Raw genomic sequence first — 26,662 nt, 5'->3', positions numbered from 1 at the left:
AGAAATCCATAGATTGAAAACACAGTTGGCCCTCTGTATCCACGGGTTCTGCATCTGCAGATTCAACCAACTGAGGATGGAAAATATATATTTTTTTAAATTCCAGAACGTTCCAAAAAGCAGAACTTGAATTTGCAGTGTGCCTGGCAACTATTTACATAGTATTTATTTATATATTGTATTAGGTATTATAAGTAATCTAGAGATGATTTAAAGTATACAGGAGGATGTACATAGGTTATATGCAGATACTATGCCATTTTATATAAGAGACTTGAGTATCCATGGATTTTAGTATCTGCGGGGGTCTTGGAAGGGACACTGTAATATGAACAGTGCAAGCAAAAGAAAACTCAGAAAAATGGCAGAGCTAACAATTTCCTGCTATTCATATGAGATCCATTATGATGATATCTCTGATACGGAAGTCTACCAGAAAAAAGCTCAAATGTAGAAAAAAAGACCACTCAAAATATGGATTTACATCACTATAGTTAACAACCAGCCTAGGGGGATATTGCACTTTGAGGTACTAGCTAATAATTATATAAATAGGCCATCATGACCAGCAAGATATGTACATTCTATACACCCAGAGCATGAAGACAAATCTCTATGATTTTTTTCCAAGTCATGTGATACTTAGTTGTGTATTTTTGTGAACTATTATTAAATGTAATAAACATGTTTAGAAATCTCTTTTGAGTAAAATCTCTTTTATTTAATAGTAAAAGGCAAAATGTCAGTCAATATATTGGAAAAAACCCACTGTTCTATTTGCCATGATTAAAGTGACTGAATTGGTACAGAGAGAAGATGGCAACACATAAAAATGCATTCTGTTGAAAGACACACAGAAAACATCGTTGAAGATTTGGAAAAACGGTTTAGAACATATTATGTGTTGTGGAAGTTGGCTTATGGTTGGATGCCAGTTGCTAATATGTTTTACTTTAAGTCTTTTCAGTGATGGCATTCATAAAGAAATACTTCTTGTGATCTACTAAAGAAAAGATGTGTTTATAATGTGAATGATATATCTAGTATAACATGCTGTGGTTTTTTCTTTTTTTTTTTTTAAAGAGAGTGGTTGCTTGAGGATAAACAGCTAGTTTTTTTAAAAAAATTAATTAATTAATTAATTAATGGCTGTGTTGGGTCTTCGTTTCTGTGCGAGGGCTTTCTCCAGTTGTGGCAAGCCGGGGCCATTCTTCACCGCGGTGCGCGGGCCTCTCACTATCGCGGCCCCTCTTGTTGCGGAGCACAGGCTCCAGACGCGCAGGCTCAGTAGTTGTGGCTCACGGGCCCAGCTGTTCCGCGGCATGTGGGATCTTCCCAGACCAGGGCTCGAACCCGTGTCCCCTACATTGGCAGGCAGATTCCCAACCACTGCGCCACAGGGAAGCCCCACGCTGTGGTTTTTATGTGTAAGAGTAACCACCAATGCAGTGGCTACCCAGACTGGAATACAAAACTGGGGTTGGGGGCAGGGAGGGACTCCATATGAGTCACACAAGGTATCCCTTCAGGTATAGGTGATATTTTAGCAATGAATGTAACTGTGCTTTAAAATAATCATGTTATGGGGAAATCACTTTGAAAATTGATGCTGTAACTGTTTCCATTATCATGTGATTTTAATGCCAAAATGAAGTGTGTCAGTTTCAACTATATAGACTGTCATAGCCACTGTCCTCAAAATTAAGAAGTACACTTTTTAAACCTATATTACATTCTTCCAAATAAAGAGTTTCTGGAGTTAAAAAAAAATCCCATTGTTAAAAATATCTGCAGGAACAACTGATGAAAATGAAACTGCTCATAAAACACTGAGCAGCTTAAACTGGTTTTGCCTCCTTAAATAGGTTGTTGAAACAGCCCCAGCTTAAACTGGTTTTGCCTCCCTAAATAGGTTGATTAATCAAACCTTGAGTTATTTTACAGAAACAGCAGTGCAAGGTGGGAGCCATCTCTTCAGGATGACCCCCAACCGAGAATCTTCAGTCTACAGAACTCAAAGAATCAAAAGGTTGCCACTGGAACTCTTAACAAAGCAAAGGGAGAAGTCCTTCAATAAGGAAAATCTGGCTTCCAGTAGCATGAGTAGTTTATATGTTCTGATTCAAGACTATCCAATCAGCTTCCAAGTTTGAAATTCCCCTAACCTCTTAAATTTCACCCCAACCCTGGACCAAGGAGACAGATTTGAGAGCTTTGCTTCCTGTCTCCTTGCTGGTCAACCTCGCATTAAAGCTTTTTCTCCCTCAAAATCAGTGCCATATTATTGGCTCCTATGCACATCAGGCAGTGAACCTTTGCTTGATAACAAAAACATCATTGGGAATGTGGGCTTCATGGACAAAGAAGAGTTTTCTGGGGGAATTTCACATTTGCAAAATTGGTAGATGGGATTTAAGCAGTGAGAATTGTGATTTAATAAGTGTAGTGAAAGAACTTTTTTTTTTATGTGGACCATTTTTAAAGTCTTTATGAATTTGTTACAATATTGCTTCTGTTTTATGTTTTGGTTTTTTGGCCTGGAGGCATGTGGGATCTTAGCTCCCACACCTGGGATGGAACCCACACCCCCCCCCCCCCTGCATTGGAAGGCGAAGTCTTCACCACTGGGCCGCCAGGGAAGACCCAGAACTTTTTTATTTGGGTGTATTTATCTTGGTGAGGTTTTTGGTTTTGTTTTGCAACTAACAGCCATTAGGACTAAGTATTGACATTAACTGAACTTAAAAGCGTAATTTCTAGTCTCATAAAATATTAAACTAAGATTGAAATCATTTTTAATCATGTTGCTCTCAAACAGATTTTTGCTAATAACTTTAAAGTGAAGGGGAAAAGGTATAATGTACCATTCATTAAAATTGAAATAATTTAAGATTATTGTTTCATCTTTACCAAATCCTGTAATGACTTTTAGCGTGCCTTATAATACATAATGTATTTATATAGTTACATGTGCATATAACTTACAAATAAATTGTAAATATCAGGCTAGGACATAGAAGGAATAAAACTTGGTGCACGAATGAGACAATGTGAAAGCAGTTGGCACCATCAGGACACTAATGAATAGTTTCGTTTCCCCCTTGGTGACTAACTGGTGTGAGATATGAAAGGGAGAAGGAGTCGAGGGTAGCTCTCAAGTGTGGCTTGGGGGAGTGGGTGGTGGTGCTGTCACCCAGAAGGCTGGAAATGTTACCTAATGAAATTTGGGTCCACTTGACAAACTACTGACACCGGGTTGTGGTGAAGGAAAGTGCAGCATTTGTTGCAAGGCCAAGCAAGGAGTACTGGCGGCTAAAGCTCAAAAGACCCGGAACTCCTCGATGGATTTCAGGGAAGGGTTTTTAAAGACAGGGAGAGGGTAACAGGGTGGGTGATCAGTTCCTGGACATTCTTCTGATGGGTGGTGAGATAATTGGGAGTCAACATCATCAACCTTCTGGTTCCAATTGTCTGGGGCCTATGTGCTTGTTGATCAGCATGCAGTTAATGCCTTGCACCTGATGGAGGTTTCAGTATCTGCAAAACAGCTCAAGCATTTGGCTCAGAATATTATCTATAGCCCTCGAAGAGGAACTAAAGGTCCTTGACTTTGTTTTATAGCTAAACTATTATTATTTTTGTCTTACTTGACTGTTTTCCTTTGCTTCTGCATTTTCTCACTTCTCTGATTAAATTTGGAACTCAGGAAAGGCCTAGGATGCTCAAGTTTTTCTACAAACAAGAGGCAGGTGGAGGACAGGGAGGGTGGGAGGAGGCTGGCCCTAGAAGGCCTTATAGGGTCCTGCTTGGTTACAGAAACACAGCAACGGGAGCAGGTTCTGGCACTGTCCTGGAAGGAAATTAGGAGTTTGAGTTTGGACACATTTCCTCGGGCCTAGGAACCTCTAGTGGAGATGTGTCCAGTTGGTTGGATACGCCATCTGCAGCTCTGGAGCATTCTGGGCTGGCGAGGAGATTCCAGAGTCATTAGCAGGCAGGAGGTTTTAACATGGGAGTGGGTGAGATCCCCAGAAGGGGCAGGCAGCCCAGCGGTGGAACCCCAGAGAACACCACCACAATGAAAAGCCAGGCCCTGGAGGCTGAGAAGCTGCAGTCATTAAGGTGTGTAGAAAATCTGGAGAGAGAAAGGGGTGGTGGTTGCAGGCACTGACTCTGGAAACTGTACTCCAAGGATTGCAGGAAGGAAGGTGTGCTCAGCAGGTTCAAAGGCTGGGGAGAAGCGACTAGCGGAGGCTACAAAGCACCCACTGGCTTCGGCAACTAAGAGGTCAGTCCGGACTTGGAGGGGCGGCTGTGTAAGCCAGAGCACAGGGTTGGAGAAGAGAGAGTGTCAGTTCAGCTCCAGGGAGTAAGTCACCTGTTTGGGGGCGCTGACCCCAGAATCTCTCCTTGGGACAAGTCCCGGCACGGGGGGAGGTTTGGGAAGATCCGAACATCGTGAGGAGCGCTTTGGGGCCCGGGGGTGACCGCGGAGGCGAGGTCCGAGGAGCCGGGCTGGACCTGACCCCCGGCTGCGGCGGGCGCGCTTCCGGCCGAGGGACAGGGCGGCGGCAGCCGCGCCCCGGGCGCTCTCAAGTTTCCTTTCCTGTTGGCCGCGCGGCCCTGCGCTTCAGGTAGCGGCGGCCCGGCCGGGTGGGTGGGCGGCGGACAGGGCAGACCTCCGCGGCGGCGGCTCGGCCCGCGCCCCTCTGCCGCTGGCTCCTCGCCCCTCCTCTGCTCCGCGCCCAGGTAGGTCACCGGCTGGGGCGGTGCGAGAACCCCGGGATTCTCCCCTGCGGAAGCGGCTCTTTTCCTCCCGCCCGGCGGCCCAGGAACTCCGGGCTGGCGTGCCGCAGCACCGCGCCCTGGGACCGCCGGCCCCTGCCCCTGGCGCGGGGCGCACCGCCGGCTCCCGCCCAGCGCCCGCCGTGGGGTGAGGCCTGGCCCGGGCTCCGCGGGCCGGCGGCAGGGCGGGGCAGCCCTTCTGCGGTGCTTGCTGTGCGCCCTGCCCCGCGCCGCCACCTGCGCTCCAGACTGCGGGCCGCCCCCTTCGACCCACTGCATGGCCCTGTCCCCTGAAGCCGGTGAGTGCGCGCGACGCTGCGCTGCTGACCTTGGACCCACGGCTCGCGGCCCCCGGCGGCCCACAGTGGGAGTCGAGCGCCCCGGGGTCGGAATCTCGGCCCTGGGCTTCCCTGCCCGCTAAGGCGGCGGCTCCGATCCCGGGCTCGTCCCCTGCCTGGGCCCTGGCCTGTGCTCCTGTCCCAGTCCCTGCGATGGCCTGGACTCCAGAGGCCTCAGGTGAGCCCGCCACATCTCGGCTCCCTGGCGACCGACACTGGATTCGAAAGGTTTAGAGAAATTACGGGACCCGGGACTTGCCGCCACTTAAGCGCCCGGACCACTTTCTAGTGCTTGAGGACTGGCCAGATACCAAGGGCTGAGGACTTCCACCTGGAGGCAGGGGGATGGACAGGATGGCAGAGTGATGGGGTCATTGGAGGCCTTCATCCTTACCTCTTTGGCTCTTTCCTGGCAAGGGAGGTAGGTGTACTGCATCTGGCAGTCTGCTTTGTGCCCTTGAACTTCCTGGTAGCTGCTTTGCCAGTGGAACTGCTTGACTTGGCTGGCAGAGGCCTCTGGGGTGAGTTCTGAGAGGCCCTGGAGTAGGAGAGGCTTGCTAACTAGAGTGTCACTTACACTAACTGTTAGGTCCTTGTATGTGGCTGGAAGCTTGGTGATGACAAATTAGCAAAGGAGCTGAGTGAAGAAAGCTGGAAGCACTAGTAGGAATTCCAGCATGGTCCTGAGCCCTTGTTGGCTGTCCCCCTGGATGTGGTGACCAACATTTGGCCATCTTTAGGGGGGAGTTGGCTGCAGCTGGAACCCTCATGGGAGAAATTCCTCCCCTGGCTGTGAAGCATCAGTGTTGAGTGGTAGTCAAGCCATAGGGCCAGGCACACAGAGCCCCTGTCAGCACTCACCTTCTGGAGTGTTAGCAGCAGGTTTGGAGTAGTTAGCCTGACCTGGCTGCAACTCTGGTGGCAACTCTGAGGGGCCGGCTTACTCTGAAGATGCCGGTTCCGGGCTGCACTGTCTAAGAATCATGGGACTTACATGGGTGGTTTGCTGGGAGACTCTGGGACCTCTGAGCCCCACCCTCAGCCCAACCTTGGCTCTTTGGAGATCCTCAGTAAGGAGTGAGCGGCTCTCGGCAAGGTCAGGAAGCTCTTGGAGAGATGAGGCCTGTTTTCCTTGTCCTCTCACTAGGTGAATCACTCTTCAAATGGCTTTGAAATTAATCCCTGGTTTTGAAAATATCATGGGCAGATAAAATGTAGCCTTAGGGTTAAGCAGGGAGAAGATCTTCTCTCCCTGAAAGCTACTCATTGGCCTCCCTGGTTTTTCCCCCCAAATATTAATCCTTTATTTCTTCTGTGTGCTGCTGCATATCTAGGACAGGAGATCATGGCTTTGGACTCTGATCTAGGAGGGGCTAGGGCCCAAGAGGATGGGCTCAAGGCTGGGGTGCTGGCCATGCAAAGTCAGCAAGAAGTATCACTCAAAAAGGAGAAGGCTCTTTTTCCTGATCTGGTTTCACATTTGAACATGGTTGCCTTCTCCTTGCACCCAAATAGGAGTTGAGACAGTACTTGTCACATAATAGTGTTCAGTAAATAACGTTGAGTGAAAGGATTCGGTGTCTACATGAAAGGTCATGTTCATTTTCCCAGCTGGACTTTCTCGCACCTGGTATCAGGATGATAATGAGTCAAGAGATAATACTTATAAAGCACATATTATGTGCCAGGTACTATTCTATGCACTTTACACATGCTAACTAATTTAATTGTCATGGCAACCTATGAGGCTGGCACTGTTATTATCCCCATTTTAGAGGGAATAAAACTGAGCCAGAGAAATTAGTAACTTGCCCAAGGTCATGCAACTTAGTGGTGGGGCAGGAGTCCAACCTGGGTAGTCTGGCTTGAATCCATATTCTTAACCACACACCGAACTGACTCTTGACACTGGCATAGATAGATTCACCACTTAGCTCATTGACTCATTCATTATGTTATGCGTTCATTCATTCAACAAGTATTTCTTGATACCTGCTATATTCCAGGCATGGGGATACAATAGTGAATGAGGTAGGCAAGGTCTGTCATGGAGGTGATATATAGTGGGCAAAGCCCCTTTGCCCAACCCCTCTTTGAGTCATGCACACCTCAGAAATGAGAAGGAAAATGGGCCCCTATAGGCAACCCCACAGCATCCTTTTGGGGAGGGGAGAGTCGTATCTTTTTGGATGAGTCATAATTTGATTCCAGCCTTTCCAGTTTGTTGGGGTTTTGTAAGGGACACTTAAGTGATAACAGTGAATGCAGTCTGGTCTCCTGGGTGGGAGGTGCAGGCCTGGGTCTGGTTATCATAGATTGTCTTTTTTTTTTAAAGTCTATTTTAAAAAATTGAGATATAGTTGATGTACAATATTATATAAGTTACAGGTATGCAATATAGTGATTCATAATTTTTAAAGGTTATACTCCATTTATAGTTATTATAAGTTATTGGCTGTATTCCCTGTGTTGTACCATATGTCCTTGTAGCTTATTTATTTTATACATAATAGTTTGTACCTCTAAATCCCCTACCCGTATCTTGCCCCTCCCACTTCCCTCTCCCTACTGGTATTCACTAGTTTGTCCTATATATCTGTGAGTCTGTTTCCTTTTTGTTATATTCATTTGTATTTTTTAGATTCCACATATAAATAATATTATACAGTATTTGTCTTTTTCTGTCTGACTTATTTCATTTAGCATAATACCCTCCAAGTCCATCCATGTTGTTGCAAATGGCAAAATTTCATTTTTTCTTATGGCTGAGAAGTATTCCATTGTATATATGTGCCACATCTTCTCTATCCATTCATCTGTTGATGGACATTTAGGTTGCTTCCATATCTTGGCAATTGTAAATAATGCTGCTATGAACGTTGGGGTGCATCTATCTTTTCGAATTAGTGTTTTCATTTTTTCAGATATATACCCAGGAGTGGAATTGCTGGGTCATATGGTAGTTCTGTGTTTAGCTTTTTGAGAAACTGCCATACCATTTTCCACAGTGGCTGCACAAATTTACATTCCCACCAACAGTGTACGAGGGTTCCCTTTTCTCCACATCCTCGCCAGCATTTGTTATTTGTGGTGGTCTTTTTGATGACAGCCGTTCTGACAGGTGGGAGGTGATATCTCATTGTGATTTTAATTTGCATTTCTCTGATTAATGATATTGAGGATCTTTTCATGTGCCTGTTGGCCATCTGTATGTCTTCTTTGTAAAAATGTCTATTCAGGTCTTCTGTCCATTTTTTAATCAGGTTGTTTGTGTTTTTGATGTTGAGTTTATGAGCTGTTTATATTGATATTTTGGATAGTAGCCCCTTATCGGTTATATCATTAGCAATATTTTCTTCCATTCAGTAGTATGATAGATTGTCTTAACGTTCCTTCAAAAGGGAAAAGGCTTTGCGTTTGGGACCAGTGCTTCTCCATCCAGGGGGACTTCTGGGCCACGAGGAGCAGAGACAGGTTAGGCTCAAGGTGGAATTGTTAGGTCCTGAGCAAAGGTTGCCCTCCCAAAACAGAGCCACAGTTTCCTCTTAAACTGTTCTGGAGGGTCTTGTATCCCTACAGCGGGACCCTTGGCCATTGTCCCAACCTGTGTCATCTTAGTGGGTCTGCTGCCCATCTCTGTCTGGACATGATGGAGTAGATCTCACACTGGTCACTGGGGCCCAGGAAGGCAGCTTTCTCTAGGCTGGAAGGCTCAAAGTGGAAGGCATTTTCCGAAGCCTATGCCCAGGATATTAATGGGTATTTTTCCCTATGGTGACAATGGTGGGAGGGTCAAATAAGTGTGTTGGGTTGAACAAAGTTAAGCAGCTTTCTTGACTGGAGGACTTCTCAGTTGTTTAGGACCTGCTAGTAGGAATTGTGTGTGAATCCCCATAAAGGACTGTAGTATGCAGTACTGTCCAAGCCTTCTGACATTTTTATGTTGTACAGACTACACTTTGGAAAATGCTCGTTTAGACCAAGGGTATCCACGGTCTGGTTAAACGTGCAGAATAAGATTCCTTGGATGTGCTGGGTCCACGTCGGTTCTCAGATGCATGGGCTAGGATGCTCCCATGGCAGCCCCATCCTACCCGCCCCCCACCCCGCCCCCCAAACACACTAGCAGAAGGAATCATTCGCCTCTCCTCCCTCTGGCAGGATAGTACTAAGGGCTCTGATTTTTTTTTTTTTTTTTCCGTTTTAAGGTCATTTAATTATTTAATGAATACACATTACTCTCCCTCTAGGTTGCTTGTAGCCTGCCGGTTGCACTGTTTATGAAACAGCTGTGAGGACAGGGGGGTCATAATCTCTGGGTAGCTAAACCCCAGCAGCGGCCTGGGGATCGTGTGTCAGCCCTGTAATCCTGCTCTGTACGCATAGGAATTATTATGTGGGCTCAGGAAGGTACAACCTCATGATTGGACGTGAGGAGGTGACTCAGGCCCAGGTCAGGGCTGGAGCCAGCCTCCCGGTAAACAACTGGCCCCATCCTTTCTGGGCGCTTCTCCTCAGGATTTCGACAGCACCACAGAAATAACCCTTTTGCTCATGGTTATTTCCCAGACCCATGCTGTTGGTCTAAGTCCCGGGGAAGCTGTGTGTCTGCTGTGAGCTTCCCCACAGAGGACCGTCCTTCTCCTAAACGGCAGATGAAGAGTGGAGCTTTGCGACCCGTGATGCTGTTGTGACCCACCCTGACTGCTCCGCGGGTCACTTGAGGCAGGGAGAGCGGCAGCTGTGGTGGCTGGGTGGCCGCGTCCAGCCGGCGCTCAGGAGGCTCCTGCGAGCTGGAGGCCCACGTGGGAGCCGAGAGCGGCAGTAAGAAGGGGAGGCTGGGGCAGGAGGGCTTGGGTGGGTCAGGCGGGAGGCACTGCTTCCCCGGGTGTGGATGGGTGGGCAGGCATGTGTGCTCTGGCAGAGCTGGTCAGGCCGCCCTGTCACCTGTGATGTGCAGCTCTTTTCAGGGAAAAAGGGAAGGAATGAGACAGGGCACGCCCGTCTTTTCATCCTTGTCTGCTCCTGCGCTGAGAGGTCCCCTCCCCCTGAGTCTCTGTCCTTTCCAGTTCCTGGCCCTTCCCTCTTTTAGAGGGGGTGGAGAGAGGCTCATATTGGCAACTGGCCCAGAGCTCCCCCCAGCCAGTCCTGGGGTGCCCTCAGGACGGTTTGGGGGGCCCTCTGAGGGGACCAGGGCAGGCTCTGTGTGTATAGACGACTTCCCTTGGTAAGATGGTCACCAGGCCAAGCCCGAGGTGGGGTTCAAAACGGAAGCAGCACAGGTGATGGTATTGGCAGTTAGTGCTCAGCTTTCAGGAGGGGTCTGGACGTTCGAGGGAGGCTGTGGCTTATCGTCTGTGGTTTGTCAGGAAGGCTGAACGCACTATTGCATTGGGCAGCAGTTGCTTTAGTTTCCTGCTCCGAAGAGGGCTGTGAACGGGGCCAGGACGCTGCATTCTGGACACAGCAGCCATGATAACTAGCATTACCTGGGCCCTGTAGGACTCTTGGAAATTTTCCACTTCCATTTCACATTCACGGAAGAATTTCCAGCCCAGACTTTTCCTGCTCTTGCTGAGGGCTGCTCACAGATATGCAAAGCAGAGACCTCCCACCCCAGCAGCAGGCAGAACCCAGCTAGCTGCACTTACACTGACTCAGCTCAGCCTCCCGGCAGCACGCAGCCCTTGGCCGAAGTGAGTCACCTGGGTGGCGTCCTCAGGATCAGCCATGGAGACTCCAGTGCCAGGCTCAGGTCTGTGTCATGGGTTCTAACTGTGGAAGTCTGGCAAGAGCAAGGAACAGCATCATTTGTACAAGGAGGGGATTTTAAGAGGCACTGTGCTGCCTTTCTGGAGGGGTCATGATGCTATGAAAACGTTCCTGTTTGTTGAAATTGGTGGTATCTTACAGCTTTCTGACTTCGGGACACTTGGAGGGTACTGTATTATATGTAACAACGACATAAGCTGTATCACCAGGCAATGCGGGGGAATTCACAGTTGAGCCTCCTAAGCCTGCTGGCTTCAGCTGACAAGTGGTTGAAAGCCAGGCTTGAACTGGCAGCTGGAGCTGAAGCTCTGCTGGGCATGTGTATGGTGGCCTTTCTTCTGCATGCCTGGCCTGGCAGGGGTCTCTGGGTCTGAGAAGAGAGGCAAGCTCTGGAAGGAGGGGTTGGCAGGTGGGAGCTGTCTGCCAAGGATGTGCAAGAGACAGCAAATGTCCAGAAGGCTCCTAAGGCCCACTGACTTAGCCTAGCACCCCAGCTGGGTTACTTGGTCAATACTAAGGCACGGAATGGAGTCTTCACCCGTTATTTAAGACATTGGTAGTAGTTCTGTAGGAGATTCGTATGGATTCTGACAAAAAGGGGTCTATGGGGAGATGGTACTCTGTGATCCTCAAGTCTTTGGTGTGCCCTGTGAATCTGGGGTGAAGAGGCTGTGGAATGCAGTGTCCCCCTAATAATTGACCACAGGACCTGTTTCATAGCAACAGGTATTGACTTCTGGTGGGACCAAGTTTGGAGAAGACTGATTAAAGCTATTTGAGCTAAAGAAAAAGGAAGATCTTTTGTAGAAAGATGCATCCTGTAAAGTGTGTTTAGTTGACTTGAGCAAACTAAAAATGCTTCATGGAAAAACATGGCAGGATCTGGCATAAGAGCCCTCAGACCCAAAGGACCCCCCCCGGTGCCCGTTTCTGAGGGTACCTAGTGGGGTGTGGCTGGGTCAGGCCTGTGTGTGTTTGTGGGGGGCGTAGGAAGGTGGTGGTGGGCAGCTTCCGTCTGAGGCAAGAACTAATGCAGAGATGGGTCTCAGTGGTGGAATTCCCTTTGGACCAGCCTCTCTCTGGTGTGGGTTAGGTGGGAGAGGACCCTGATTGCCAATATCTGGGATGTAAAGGTTTGATTAGTTTTCCTATTTTTCTCTTTTTATAATTTTTAAGTCTATTCATTTTCTTTCTATCTTGTTTTGTGCAAATGACATTACAATAGCATTAATGATCAAAATCAGATATTGCCTCTCACACAGGTGATCCTACCATCTGGTCATTTGAGTGTGTGTCTCTTGCAGCTCTCGCTCATGAGGGGATGCGTTTTCCTATCATTGTAATCAAAGCACCGGTACAGTTTCATGTATTAATTTTTTCATTTGCTGTTATCTCCCACGGTAATTTTTTTTTTAATTAATTAACTTATTTATTTATTTTTGGCTACGTTGGGTCTTCATTGCTGCACGCGGGCTTCCTCTAGTTGCAGCGAGCAGAGGCTACTCTTCCTTGTGGTGTGCGGGCTTCTCATTGCGGTGGCTTCTCTTGTTGTGGAGCATGGGCTCTAGGCGCGTGGGCTTCAGTAGTTGTGGCTCGGGAGCTCTAGAGCACAGGCTCAGTAGTTGTGGCACACAGGCTTAGTTGCTCCGCGGCATGTGGGATCTTCCCGGACCAGGGCTCGAACCCGTGTCCCCTGCATTGGCAGGCGGATTCTTAACCACTGCGCCACCAGGGAAGTCCTCACAAGGTATTTTTTATGTGATTGCACTGTCCTCATAGTTATAATTTTGGTTGCTTAATGTTTTTTTTCAAGTGAGTATGCTCTCATTTGGACATTTTAAAGCTATTTATATAAAGAGTGCAGGTAAACATGTTTGTGCTTTTTCCTTCCTTCAGATTCTTTTCTTAGAAACAATTTCTAGAAGCGGGTTTACTCTGTCAGGTGCTTGAATGGTTTATGGCATTTGCTGCCTCTTGCCTGGGGCCCTTTGGAGGTCTGCTTCTGAGATGCATGTGAGGTTTTGGAATGCTGCACTTGCCCAGGGCCTTGGAGTTGAGGGCTGGGGGCCCAGCTTTGTTCTGCCCTAATAGCTCCTCCTGGGTCTAGCTGTTTGTCTTTCTCTCCATTTCTTTCTTCTGTCACCTTCTTCTCTGGCCTCTGCTCTGATAGTTTCCAGCTTCCCCTTCTCTCTGCTATCAGGATGTGGAAATCTCCACAGTCAGCTGTTCCTCTTCATCTTTGCAGGATAGGCCTTTGCAGTCTTGGTCTCTGCTGCCACAGACCAGCAGTTGCGTGCTGGGCTGCCTCTCTCCTCCCAGCTCCCTCCCACTCAGGCCCCTGAGGGTGAAGGAGGCCCAGGAAAGGCCTGGCCCTGGGGGCGGGGTGGGGGGGGGGAAGGAGGAAATTGGTTTCACAGTCTAGGGGCCCACAGGGGTACTGTGCCTGCCCGTTACCAGCCTGCTTGCTTCATTCCTGTCTGTGTCAAGAATTAGACCCACGTGCTGCAGAGAAGACCAGAGCAGCACGGCTCCCCAGGCACCAGAAACCTCCCTGGTACCTAGAACTGAGAGGGCCTTGGAGATCACGTAGCCTAATCCCCTTATCTCACAGGTGAGAACACTGTGAGGCCGAGAGAAGGACTGCCCCAAGGTTGTTCAGTGAGTCCCTCCTCCCTTGTAATTGCTTCCTCTCCCTGCCAGGCAGCAACTGGGCACTGTCTCGCCTTCATCCTCCTCCGTCGGGCTGACAAAGCCACGTCTCTCTTTTTTTTTTTTTTTTTTTTTAAACATCTTTATTGGAGTATAATTGCTTTACAATGGTGTGTTAGTTTCTGCTTTATAACAAAGTGAATCAGTTATACATATACATATGTTCCCATATCTCTTCCCTCTTGCATCTCCCTCCCTCCCACCCTCCCTATCCCACCCCTCTAGATGGTCACAAAGCACCAAGCTTTAAACCCTCCTTAAACTGGATGGACAGGAAACGCCTCTTCCAGAGCCGCTCCTGGTGAAGGTGGCTTGTGGAGAGGATGCAGTATTGGTCTGTTCCATAAGTGTGAGGGACAGTGAGGAGACTTGCCCTGACCCCCAAATAGGCAGAGAGAAGCAGCACAGAGTAGTGGTTTAGAAGGACAGATGCAGGAACCAGGTGCCTGCGTTCAAATCCCTCAGCAGAGGCTTAGAGAGGAAAGGGACAGGGGAGCCGGAGACTGAGAACAGCTCAGGTCTCTGCCCACTTATTAGAGGTGTGACCCTGGGCAAGTTAGCTCTCTGTGCCTTCATTCTCTCACCTGTAAAATGGGAATTAACTGAGCTAGTAAATTTATAGGGCTTGGCAGAGTGTACTTACTATGGGCTATGTAAGTGTTGAAAGACAGGCAGGCAGAAAGACAGGAAAGAAAGGAGCCAACCAGGTGATTTAGACCAGCTACTGACAGTGAGGAACCAGCGTGCAGAGGAGGGTAAGGGTGAGCTTCTTTGAGGAAGTGAGTTTTCAGTTGGGTTGTGAGAGGTAAAGAGTCTCCCTGTCCCCAAACCTTTATTTTATTTGCTGTCTTGTTAGAAGTTCCAGAGGGTTTGGGAGATGGTGGAATTATGATTTCATTTCAGCAAAAGGCCTCATTTTATGTGGTGAGGAATGTAGCTGTGGATCTCCTGGGACCTTATGCTAATCATTAAGCCCTTTGGTCTTTGGTCTTCCCCTCTGTGCAGTGGGGAGCAAGTCTGGACGTCGTAGTACCTGGCACGGCCTCCTCATAGCCTGCAGGAGGGGGCTTCTGAACTCTCCGCTTCCTGCTACGTCGTGGAAACCAAGGCGGGGGGTGCGGGGCTGCCCACACGCTAAGGATTCCCTGGGTTCAGGAAAACAGAAGTAGACTTGGTGGGACAGTTCATCCTTTCACTTCTGAACGTTGGCTTTCTCGTGAGATGTAACTGGACCTACACCCTTCACATCCAATCACTTATGGAGCTAGTTTTAAACATTGGCCTGCTGGGTTTGGTCTGGGGAGTCCCTAAGTAGACAGCTGACCACAAGGACTGGGGCACCTGGCCCTTTTTTCGGTATCTTCTCCTGCCATGCACCAGTGACTCAGGTGGTCCAGTAATTCCTGAAGGCTCACGCTGGTTCTTTTTCTGCCAGTCGAGATGCCGCGCCAGTTCCCCAAGCTGAACATCTCCGAGGTGGACGAGCAAGTCCGGCTCCTGGCCGAGAAGGTGTTCGCTAAAGTGCTCCGAGAAGAGGACAGCAAAGATGCCCTGTCCCTCTTCACCGTCCCCGAGGACTGCCCCATCGGGCAGAAGGAGGCCAAGGAGAGGGAGCTGCAGAAGGAGCTGGCGGAGCAGAAGTCTGTGGAGACGGCGAAAAGGTTTGTCCCCCTGACTTGTGTGTGGGGTTGTTCAGACCCAGGCAGGCTGTGGGCGTGTGTCCTGGATGAGACGCTTCGTGTGAACTTGGCTGTCCTGGGAACTGAGTTTATTTCTGAACCAAGACTGCTTCACTCACCACTTATTCACTGAAGTGTGTCTTGGTGCCTTTGTTTGGTTGAAAAGATCAAAACCCACTTTCTCTACTGATGATTTAATAACAAATCATGTGCACAAATACACACCGTTTCCAAATGACATTTCCGCTTTCTTTCTGAAAATTTGAGGATTTCTTGGGAAACATCAGTTTTACTTCTTTTCATCACTTTGCATTGTTAATTAACAATGTATATGTACTTTGCATTGTTAATTAACAATGTATATGTACTTTGCATTGTTAATTAACAATGTATATGTACTTTGCATTGTTAATTAACAATGTATATGTACTTTGCATTGTTAATTAACAATGTATATGTACTTTGCATTGTTAATTAACAATGTATATGTACTTTGCATTGTTAATTAACAATGTATATGTACTTTGCATTGTTAATTAACTCAGCTCACTATTTGCCAGGTGTTGTGCTGGGCACTGGGGATGCATTAGTGAACAAGATAGATATAGTTCCTGCTCTGTAGAGCTTACAGTCGGTCTAGACAGTAATTAAGTGACTGGACTACTTAATTGAAAAAATGACAAGTTATGATAAGTGCTGTGTTAGTCAGTGTCTAACCAGAAAAGCAGAAACTACTTGAGTAATGGAAATAGGATTTTCATGCAGGGCATTGGTTACAGGGGGTAGAGAACCGAGGAGGCAAGCAGTGGAGAGAGAGGCAGCCCAGAGATTAGACACAGTAGGAAGCAGCTACCACCCCAGGCAGAGCGACAGTGGAGAGAGGTGGTGTTGCGGGAGCCTGCGGTAGAGAAGTTGGAACTGCGGTGGCCTTGTCAGTGGAAAATGGAGCCTAGGGGGAGAGGCAACAGCTGCAGAGATGCCTCCCAAGGCAGAGATAGAGGCAGGGATACCTGGCTTTAATCCTTCTGGCATGTTCCGGTTTCCCCCACTGGTTGCCACTGGCCAAACCTAGCCAGCAGCCAGCTGACGCATGGAGAAGGGAGAGTCCCTTTTCAGACTGGGTACTTAGGGAAGGTCTTTCCTAGGAGGTGACATTGTAGCTGATGCAGGGGCGTAAAGGAGCTAGCTCTGGGTAGAGCTGGGTGAGAGTCTTACAGGTGGAGCAGCCCAGGACAGAGGCCCTCAGGGATCTTCAAGGAGGCCCATGTTGGGTAGAGGTGTGGTTAAGGGGGAAGCGCCATGACCTCCGGCTGGAGGGGTAGGCAGGGCCCAGATCAGATTGGTCTGTGCTCCCTGATAAGTATTGGGTTGGTTAAAAAGTTTGTTCGGGTTTTTCTGTGAGATGTTATGGAAAAACCTGAATAAACTTTTTATCCAACCCAATAGTTTGGCTCTTTGTCCAAGTGCATTGGGGAGCCCTCACCCTTTTAGCTTATCTCACCTGGGAGAGCAGAATTAAAGACTAAAAAGCTTTGAGAACGTGTCTGGCAGGGCTGTAGCTGGGTGCCTGGCTGGCTGGCGTACTGCAGACCCCAATAGCTAACGTGGTAGAACTTGAGCCTTCTCTGCAACCTAGTGCATCATCAGGTCCTGCCTAAGGTCCTGCCTTATTTTAAAAGGCAAGTCCTTTCCTTTCTTGGTAGGACAGAATTTCAGTATTTCCTTAACTTTTTTTGGAAAGTAGTAAAAAGTCAAGTACTTGTATGAAGGCAAGAACAGAGGTTCATCATCCAAAAAATAAGTGCTTTCCTTCCTCTGAGGGGCTGTGAAGTGAAGGGGTCGTTGGTGCCATCGGCCAGCTCTGAGCGCCAGCCTTGTGCTGAGTGAGGTGGGGACAGGTCATCCCTGGAGGGTAAAGAAGAGCCTGATGGTGGAGACCCTGGTCCACACTGCACTGACTGAACAGAGGGCTGACTTTATGAACTGAATGGTCTGCAGGGCGTTCTGTGTCTTAAGAATTGAGCATTTTGGACCCTTAACAGTGAGAAGGAGTCCTGGCATTTCGTATTACTAGGAATAGGTTTCTGAGGCCAGTTTCCATTACAGAGCGACACTGGGCCTGACGTCTGCAAAAGAGAGTCTTCTCTTCTTATCAATGCCCAGGCTAATGGCAAAATAGAAGCCTTCTTACTCTAAGTCCAAACGATGCTCTGTGGTTTTCAGAAATTCCTCTGCAAGCTCATCTCCAGAAATTTTGCTCCTTCCCTACTTGTTAGGTTGTGATGATCTTGGTTTGCATCTGTCTGCCCCTTTTGACTGGAAGCTCCTTGAGGACTTTATCTGGCTCCCACTGGATCCCCAGGATCCAGCCCAGGACTTAGCCTGTGTTGGTGAGCAGTGGATGTGTGGCAGAAGAAGGACATCCTGTTTCTCCACTGCCACCACAGATACTACCTCAGGGTGGCCACGGCTCTCTGGGCCACTGTGTTCTACCACTCCCTGGTACACTCTGTGACCTTGGGCCCATTAGGAAACCTTTCTGTGCCCCAGTTTTTCATCATCTGTAAAAAGTAGATATGATAAAGAGCTACTTTCTTGGGGTGTTGTGAGGAATGAGGGACTTAACATATGCAAAAGGTTTAGGGCAGTGCCTGGATCACAGTAAGCCCCATGGAGATGTTAACTATTTGTCTAGCTTCCTGCGGCAGAGACGGGCAGCAACAGCAGCTACTGCTTACTGTGGGCTAAGTGCTGGCCTGTGCAGTTTACTTTCATTCTTTAAGTCCCACATGAAGCTTATCAAGTGGATATTCTTATCTCGATTTTGCTGATTAGGACACATAGCCAGTAAGTGACAGGGCAGAGACTAAAATCCACGTCTTTCGAAGGTAGAACCCCACACTTTAACCACGAGGCTATCCCATCTCCAGTCAGGGCTGGGGTCCTTGGTTGCACGTGAAGACACTGGAATGACACTGGGGGCTGCTCCCCAGGGTATAATCGCCGGCTTCTGAATGAAATGGAGGGAAAAGCTGGACCATGGCTCCCTGCTGCCCACTGGGTTCTTTTCTGCCAGAGGACAGCTTGGTCCCTAGACTGCCTGTCAGATGTCCCAGTATCCTCTGGAGCTGTGCACCCCCAGCTTTATCTTTCAGCCTCTCTGTTCAGTAGAGGCACCGTTATGCGAATATTCAGACGCGCACCGTTTGCAGGAGGAACCCTCTCTGCAGCTTCCTCTTTGTCTCTGGCTGCTCCCTGACATCCTGGAAGATAAATGGTAATACGGAGCCTTCCCGCCAGAGCCAGGCGCTGTGCTGGGCTTTGAAGATGGAGGGCGCTACATACAAGAATCAGAGGGCGACCCCTGCCCAATAGCCAGCGAGGAACCTGGGCCTCAGTCTAGGCCCACATGGAGATGAATTCTGCCAACCACCTGCATGAGCTTGGAAGTGGATTCTTTCCCAGGGTCTCCAGCTAAGAGCCCAGTGTGGCCAGCCTGGTTTTGGCCTTTCGATACCCCGGACATAGAGCCCAGCCGAGCCCACGCCGACGTTTCACCTACAGAACTGCGAGCCAGCAAGTGGGGATTGCTTGAAGCCACCAGGCTTGTGGCAATTTGTAGTGCAGCTATAGAAGATGAACACAGGGCCCTCTCATTGGGCTCCGTTTAGCTTTTCCAGTTTTCTTAGAGACGAGCTTTAGTAGTTAGCTCTGGTTATTCCAAGCCCTTGCCCATGGTGTGTGGGCCCTAAGGAGTTGCCCCATCTGTTGTTAAACCTGTCCCTTATCCCTGCAAAGTCCAAGCTCCCAGCCCATGTTCACATGTGACAGTCTGGGGCTCACCTGAAGACCAAGGCTGGAGCCATAATGGATGTCTTCAAGAAGGAGAACTTGAGGGCACCAGCTGGTGGGTTCTGGCTTCCTCATTGGGGCAGAGGAATATGGACATTCCTTGGACAAGCCTGGTGGGCTTTGGCTTAGGCAGCCTTCCAGCTTTCTAATTGTGGGTTGTTTTTTTTTTTAAACTTTCTTACCTGTTTCTCACCTTAGATGTCACCTTGCTTTTCCTTAGCAGGACTGGTCATCAGGCGGCATTGGCTGAGGCTTGCGGGGGTATAGTTGGCATAGAGATAAAAACAGTGACCTGGCAGATGTGTGGGTGACACAGAAGCCAGAGTCTCACAGGGTCTGGCTGACCCTGTCAGAACATGAGAGGGAGCCCAAAGTAACGGCTCTTCCTCTAGGTGTGAACATCCAAAAGATGCCAAAGTGGGAACCTCATTGCTCAAGGTGAGTCTGCCTCTGAGGAATGATTGACAGACATGAGTTGGTATCTTCCTTGGAACAGGATGCTTGACTCAGCTCCATGTGATGGATGGATGGTGGGCTGGGGAAAGCCTAGGCTGGAGGTTCCTGGAGTCCAGCCTGGGTTTCCTGAACAACTCAGTGCATCTGTTATGTAGGGTCAGGGTCAGGGCAAAGACAAACTTCTGAAAAAGGGCCGCCTCCATTTTCCAGGTCTAAACAGTCTTGTCCCCAAAGAGGTGATAACACATGTGGGCAGATAAGGACCAGAGAGCCATAGGCAAGCAGTGGGTGTATAGACAGAGCAGGGAAAAATTGGTGGTTCCTGAAAAATCAGCCGTGGGTCTGTGAGAAGAGACCTGGCCAAGAGCCAGGAGGACGACAGCTGCCTCCGGGTGAGTCATAAGGTCCGTTTGGAGATCAGCTGATTTCCCCACACCCTGTAGGTGTCACCGGTGCCTGGAGAAAAGGAGGGGTTCTAGGGGCTCTGGTGGGTCACGGTTGTCACTGAGTCCTTCGCTGGTGGCTGTAGGCCCTGGTTGTGCTGGGATAGTACCCAGGAGGCTGCTGGGCCCTGTGGCACAGGAGGGCAAGTAGTCAGCTGGTTGCTGGCATTGGACATCACTGGGTGGCAGTGCTGGGGAGAGACATGGGACAGGGGAGTGCTGATGGCCTCACCTCCCTGCTGCTTAACTCTATGCCTGGGGATCCTAGGACTTGGGGCGGTGTCATTTGAAACATTACTAATTTGTGAACCCTCACCTTTCTCATTAACTAATCAGCATTGCAAATAAGCACGAGCTTGTGGCATTTTAAACCAACCTTGTGCTTACTTCCCCAAGAGTTTGCGAAATCATCTTTTGGTGCCAAGGTGACAGGTCCAGAGAGACCTGAAACTGATGCTGATCAGTCCCTTTCCCATAACAAAGCTACAGATCTGTGCCTGCCCCAGCAGCGGCCAGGAGGGCACATGCCAGGCTAGAGGAAGGAGCAACCGGGGTGACAGGGTACCAGGGAGGTGGGAAGCTAAGGGCTAGGGGCACCTTGCCGTGACTTTGTATAAGCCATTTCCCATCTCTGGTCCCCTGACTCTTCCTTTATGAAAACAGGAGGTGGGACTGGTTGATTGTCACAGTCTTTTCTGGCTCCAGTGCCCCAAATTATTAACTTTGTGACGTGCACTGTGATCGAGACTGTTCATGTGCTGGGACTCAGAGTTTGGCTTGTCTGGAGACAGCATGGTGGTTGATTCGACATCGTGCTCACCTCACCTGCCCTTGGTGTTAGACCCCTGCAGGGTGGTCTGCCCTCTGTCTCCTGAGACACTTGCCTATTTGCATGCTCCACGCGCCCTGCAAACGCGGGCCACAGCAGTTCTTGGTGGCCGCAGGGAGGGGTGTCTGGGATATTGCATGCAGAGAGACGCGTGTGAGAGGAAGGCACGAATGAGCACGAATGATTAGAAACTCCTTAACGGTAGGACCAGCACCGCTGATTAATCAGAGGCAAATTCTCCTGCCATGTCCATAACAGAGACTCTTCATCACTCGCCCCAATTCGCTGCTGCTTTCTTTCACTTTTCCTTGTCCTCGACTTTTAGAAAGAAAAGTTTTAAGATGATTCGGTCCCAGTCCCTGTCTCTGCAAATGCCGACGCAGCAAGATTGGAAGGGCCCCCCGACAGCCAGCCCAGCCATGTCTGCCGCAGCTCCTGTGCTCCCCGGAGCCCCTCCCCAGCCCGCACCCGCGCCCTATGCCATGCCCGAGTTCCAGCGGGTCACCATCAGCGGAGACTACTGTGCTGGGGTAAGGCGTCTCTGCGGGGGCTGTGTGAGTGTTGTATGTGCCTTGTGCCAAAGCTGGGGTCCCGTGGGGTCACGCCCAGCCCTGAAGCCTGGCCTGGTCTGTGGGTGTCTGGGAGGTAGCAGGCAGGAGGCACAGGATCTGGGGAGAAGGAGGGTTCTAGGCGAGGTAGTGGGTGTGTGTCTAGGGCGCTGCTCTCCCTGTGAGGAGGGCCTAGGGCTGCAGGTTGGTACACCGTGTGGCCCGTAGGTTCCATATGTGCTCTGGGCCCAGAAACACTGCTCTGTGTCCCTGTAGCCCATGGGGGACGGTTCCAGCTTGGGCTCTTTAGTGTTCCCAGATGTTGAATGGATTAAGTCCTGGTGTTGATTGGTTTGTGCGAAATCAGTTATTGCTGATTCAGCTCCTCCTCTGTGCTTGGACTCATGTCCTTAAATACAGGCTAGACCAGCCGAGCAGGACGAGCAGGTCTCGACAAGAAAGTGAACAAGCTTGGTTTGCACCAAGTCGGTTAACTCAGTCACTGAAAATGTGCTACTTTCACCTGGTTGGATGATGCATTTTTATTGCTTGTTTTTTGAAGAGAAATATCACTTAGTGCCAGGTTTGGTTCCATCTCCCTGGCCCTCAACCTACTACCCGTGCCTCAACTGGCCTTGTTATTCTGTCTCTCCTCTTTTTTAACAGTAGCTTTAGAGTATATAGTGTATCTGAGAAAGCAAAGTGACTTATTACTCTTCTATACATTTTCTTCTAGCTTAAAAAATTTATTTTTTGAGCAATAGAAAATCCTTGCATATGACTTAAAATTTAAAAGGTACAAAAATTATATCAGTCCTCTAGCCACCCAATTCCCCTCCTCAGAGGCAATCCTTGGTTTTGGTTTCTGGTGTGTTCTCACGTAGATGGCCTGTGTACCTACAGTTTACTATGCCCATGTAGTTGATTTATTTCTTTTTACACAAATGGTAGTTACTATACATTATACTGAGCCTAGGTTTTTCATGTAACAGTACATCTTGGAGATAATGCCATATCAATAGATCAAGAACTTCCTTGTTATTTCTTTTTGACAAGTGCATAGTATTCCACTGTGTGGATGAACCATACTTTATTTAAATTCCTTTCTATGGATGGGAATTTTGGTTGGATTGGAAACAACACAGGCCTTGTCTGGAGATACAGCATCCTGACCAGGAGTCCGTGGTGTCCACCCAGCCTCTGGCATGTGGGCAGAACAGTGGAAGGGGAGACTAGAGGTGGGCTGACAGCCAGCTGAAGCGGGGGAGGACATTGGCCTGGTGCATTAACTAGCTCCTTTCAATCGGTCTCCTGCTTGGCACATTGTAGGGCATAGAGCCCCTGAACTGGCGAGTGGTCCCCAGAGAGCCACCAGTGCATGAGAGGCAGGCTGACCTTGCAGGTCGCCTTGGCCCCCAGTGGGTCAGCTGCCAGGCATGAGGTCTGCAGTGCTTACAGGTTGGCTGGTCCGCTGGGACGCTGAGCACGTCTCTGATACCTCCAGCTGTGGCCTGAGCCCCTTGCCCCGCTGAGTCCATCGGTCCTGCAGACAGAGTATTTGGCTTTATTGTTGGCAGGGACACATTTGTGTCTACGGTGTTGTCCGCTCACCTATTCCTGCTGCTCTCCTAAGCCATCAGAAAGTGTAAAATGGAATTAACACCCCCTCATGGGGACACCTGGAGTCAGGAAAGGAGAAGCTCCTTCCTTAACAAGAGGCAAGGAAAAAAAAAAAAAAAGTAAAAGTATAAAAACGTGCATGGGAAAGATATATACCAACTTGCTTCCTCTGAGGATGGAGTGGGTGGAGGAGGGCAGAGTTTTAGCTGTTATCTGAGATGATTTATTTATGTAAACATATAAGACATCTGAAACAACAATACAAAATATTAAAATTGTTAGCTCTGGAAGGTAGATACATGGGTGTCTGTCATATTATCTTCAGTGCTTGTCTGTACGTTTACAACATTTCAAAACTAAAAATGATTTTTTTTTTACTAAAGCAGAGGGGCCACGGTCCAGGCCCCAGCCTTCCGGCTCTGTGCTCCCTCTTGTACCTCCCTCTGCTGCATCTTATATCCCCTCTTATGAATGACTGTCTCCCCCAGCACGTTCAGATTTCTTCCACACCTGTCCTTCCCAACAGACAAAGATTAACGAGCCCACTGGAAGGTGGGAATTTATCTCATTTATCTCTGAGTGTGAGGCAGCTCTGGGAAAGCAGAGCATACTTGGGCTTTGGGACTCAATCAGATCAGGGTCTGAAGTTTGACTTTGTGACTTCCTGTGATTTATCCTCTCTGGGGTACCTGCCTCTCTCCAACAGCCCCAAATCTCCTCCTGTGTTGGGGGTCCCCAAGACCCCTGCCGGGTTCAGTGATTTGCCAGGAGAACTCCTAGGACTCAGCGCAGAGCTGTACTCAGGACTAGGATTTGTTACCGGGAGAGGCTTCAGAGCAAAGTCAGCAAAGGGAAGAGGTACCTGGGGCAGAGTCTGGAAGAGGCCAGCAGCAAGCTTCCCAGCAACCCCGCCCAGTGGAGTCACCAGAACGCGCTCAATCCATTCAGCATTGAATTGTGACAGCATGGGTGAAGTGTCATCTACCGTGGAAGCTCATTAGAGACTCAGCAGCCAAGGTTTTCACTGGGGCTGACCGCACGTCTGCAGAGCACATCCCTCAATTCCAGGCTCCCAGAAGGAAATTGGGTGTCCAGCATAAACCATGGTGTTTGTACAAACCGTTCAAGCACAGGGAGCCACTGGGCCCACAGTGGTGGGAATGCTCCCCAAACCCAAGTTCCCTGCTGCCAGTCGAGGGCCAACCTTGCGGCAGGTCTTGCTAGGTCAGCGGTCTCAGGCCTGCTGTGTGCACCCTTTTCTGCAGATCACCGTGGAGGACTACGAACAGGCTGCCAAGAGCCTGGCCAAGGCCCTGATAATCCGGGAGAAGTATGCCCGGCTCGCCTATCACCGCTTCCCGCACACCACGGCCCAGTACCTGGGTCACTGGCAGGCAGACGCTGCCCCTCTGGAAGAGGGCCTCCCAGGTACGGCGCTGTGGCTGCAGGTGGGCTTCCAAGCAGGGCATGGCCCGAGGGTTGGTCAGGATGTTTTACTGGTTGGACGTATTTCCCCCAGGTGGTGTTTTAAGGGCAGAAGCCCTGGTATTGGCTTCTCCTACACTGATTTTTTTGCTGGTTTCCCCAAGGATTGATTCCATGTGCACCGTGTACCTTGCCCTTGGTTGAGCTGTACAAGTTGAGAGAGACAAGGCAGGGGAGGGGGTGAAAGACAGTCCCTGGTCTTGGGAGTCCTCTAGGGAGATGGGCAGTCTCATGCTGGATATTTAAACACAATCAGACAGTAAATGCCAAATTGGTGGTGAGGTGGGTGGCGTGTGGGTAAGTAGAGAGGGTGTGTTCCCAGGGCAGGGAAGTTGGCTCTGGAGTCCAACACACCTGCATTCCGATCTAAGCTCCACCACTTTCTTGGGCAAGGAAGGTATTTCTCCAAACCTCAGTTTCTCAGTCTGTAAAATGGGAATACTAATAATATCTATCCGTCGGGCCAGTTGTGAGGATGAAACGAGAGAATGAACGTGAAGTCGTTAGTGCAGTTCTGGCATCTGGGGAGTGATTGGTAAACAGCAGTTACGTTGATGCAGTGGAGTTTGGGGAAGGAGGGATCAGAGAAGGCAGGATGGGTTCTGGTGGAGTCTGTTTGGCCTGTGAAAGACCCAGGAGCAGTAGAGGCTGTAAGTTAACTAACATGAATGAAGACAACAGGAAACCTCGATCTTGAAAGTTGGTGGTGGGGGATCGGATGAGGGCCTGGTGGTCTGTGCCAGCACCCAGGACCCTGGCTGCCCCCCCGGGTGGAGTTGGTGCCAAGATGTCTCCCGTCTCTTGCTTTCCTTGAAGCTCTGAGACCTCGACTTTGGGCATCTGTTACTCCCTGGGGCCCTGGGTAAGTCTCAGCCCTCCCGAACCCATTTCCCTGTCTGTCTGAGGGAAGTTGACCCCACCCGCTCCAGTGCTGACACGGGCAGGCAGGAGTGACTGTCCAAGGTATGCTTTACACAGAACAGAGTCCCTGGGGGCCCAGGTGGGAGAGTGGTGAGGCAGAGGCAGTGGTCCCCCCAGGCCTTTGGACTGCGTGCGTCTCACAGGCACTGGCACACATTGGGGACTCCTGGGCTGGCCTGTGGCCGTGCCTGATGTGTGTGTGGGGGGCATCAGTTCCCCGCCCCCGGGCTGCTTCAGCCCCTGTGATGCCTCACATCTGCTCTAGGGCAGTCTGTTCCGGGCCCTGATGGGGGACGCCCAGGCAGCTACTCCGCCTTCGTTCCTTCCATGGATGAAGCTTCCAGGGTCTCCTCCTGCCTGGGGTGGCGGCCAGGCGGCTGGACGCTGTGTGGGGTTGGCTGACGCGCAGAGCTGAAGCCCCAGTTCTACTGCTGCTCAGCATAACCTGTTCCTTGGCCAGAACAGAGCTTATCGAGAGCCAGGAAAACCCACTATGAGAGTAATGAGAATAATGCCCTATGATGTATTACTGTTTACAAAGCATTTTCCTCTACCTGCTACCGCAGCCCTCACAACAGCCCATTAAGGCAGGGTGTCATCCTCAGGTGAGCAGACAGGGTCAGGAGATAAAGTCGTTTGCTCCAAGTCGTAGCTGGGAAATAGCCAGGAGGCATTTTCTGGCTCCTGTGGGCTAACAGCCCACAGCCGTGGGGACAGACAGCTCTGTCTCTGGGGGAGACGCGTTCCCTATTCTGTGCTTATTTGCGGAGGGGATGGCTTCTCCATCTAGCCCCGTAGCCTCCCCGGGCTCAGGAAGATGTGGAAGGGCAGGGACAGTTATTCCCACCGGGCAGTGCCAGGTTCTGTCTGTTCTCTTATTAGGAGAAGACACAGCTGCCCTTTTTCATAAGCCTCGTGTCCCTGAAGTACCCAGGAGACTGAAGCTCATTTCAGTTAAAACAGTAAAGGGCCAGCCGTGTGTCAGGGCCCGTTCTAGGGAATGGGGATACAGCAGTGAACAAAATGAACATATGCTACCCAAGATAAAGAAGAGAAATTATTTTACATAGTGGCAAGTGCGGAGGAGACAAAATAAAGCAGGGAAGTGGGGGGGGGATCTGAGATGTCGGGGGCGGCGGGAGTGGTTAGGTTTTAGATCAGACAACCAGGGCAGGCCTCGGTGGGAATGTGACTTTTGGGCCCCTGTGAGCCCCTGACGTGAAGG

At 49.7% G+C, this 26,662-nt stretch overlaps 1 protein-coding gene, 1 long non-coding RNA gene and 1 pseudogene across 10 annotated transcripts in view; 2 read left to right on the top strand and 1 right to left on the bottom strand.

The window, feature by feature from the left end:
- The window catches only part of LOC309605602 (large ribosomal subunit protein eL42 pseudogene), a 621,562-nt pseudogene that overhangs the window by 302,371 nt on the left and 292,529 nt on the right, over window positions 1–26,662 (top strand). The window lies entirely within an intron of this gene.
- Window positions 1,127–7,389, bottom strand: LOC309605629. The gene is made up of 2 exons (XR_014231454.1): window positions 5,518–7,389; window positions 1,127–4,135 (listed from the first exon to the last, which is right to left on the bottom strand). It is a non-coding gene; the product is annotated as an uncharacterized lncRNA (long non-coding RNA).
- Window positions 4,141–26,662, top strand: part of AMPD3 (adenosine monophosphate deaminase 3) — a 42,838-nt gene continuing 20,316 nt past the window's right edge. For 2 of the 8 annotated variants that reach the window (XR_014231405.1, XM_082341493.1), the window contains exons 1-4: window positions 10,758–10,878; window positions 15,040–15,265; window positions 21,189–21,393; window positions 24,297–24,459. Coding sequence is in view for 7 of the 8 variants with exons in the window: in XM_082341493.1 (XP_082197619.1) it covers window positions 10,854–10,878; window positions 15,040–15,265; window positions 21,189–21,393; window positions 24,297–24,459 (619 nt within the window). In the remaining variant the exon portion in view is untranslated. Of the gene's footprint in view, window positions 4,289–4,346; window positions 4,370–4,395; window positions 4,750–4,813; window positions 5,085–9,612; window positions 9,948–10,757; window positions 10,879–15,039; window positions 15,266–21,188; window positions 21,394–24,296; window positions 24,460–26,662 lie in introns of those variants that run through there. The other 6 variants (XM_082341492.1, XM_082341491.1, XM_082341490.1 and 3 more) reach the window with 6 other exon arrangements.

This window comes from Balaenoptera borealis (genome assembly GCF_965194805.1).
Source record: "Balaenoptera borealis genome assembly, chromosome: 11".
Classification (NCBI taxonomy): domain Eukaryota; kingdom Metazoa; phylum Chordata; class Mammalia; order Artiodactyla; family Balaenopteridae; genus Balaenoptera; species Balaenoptera borealis.
Note: the sequence above shows the minus strand (reverse complement) of the source record. Positions and strands in the feature narration are given on the sequence as shown.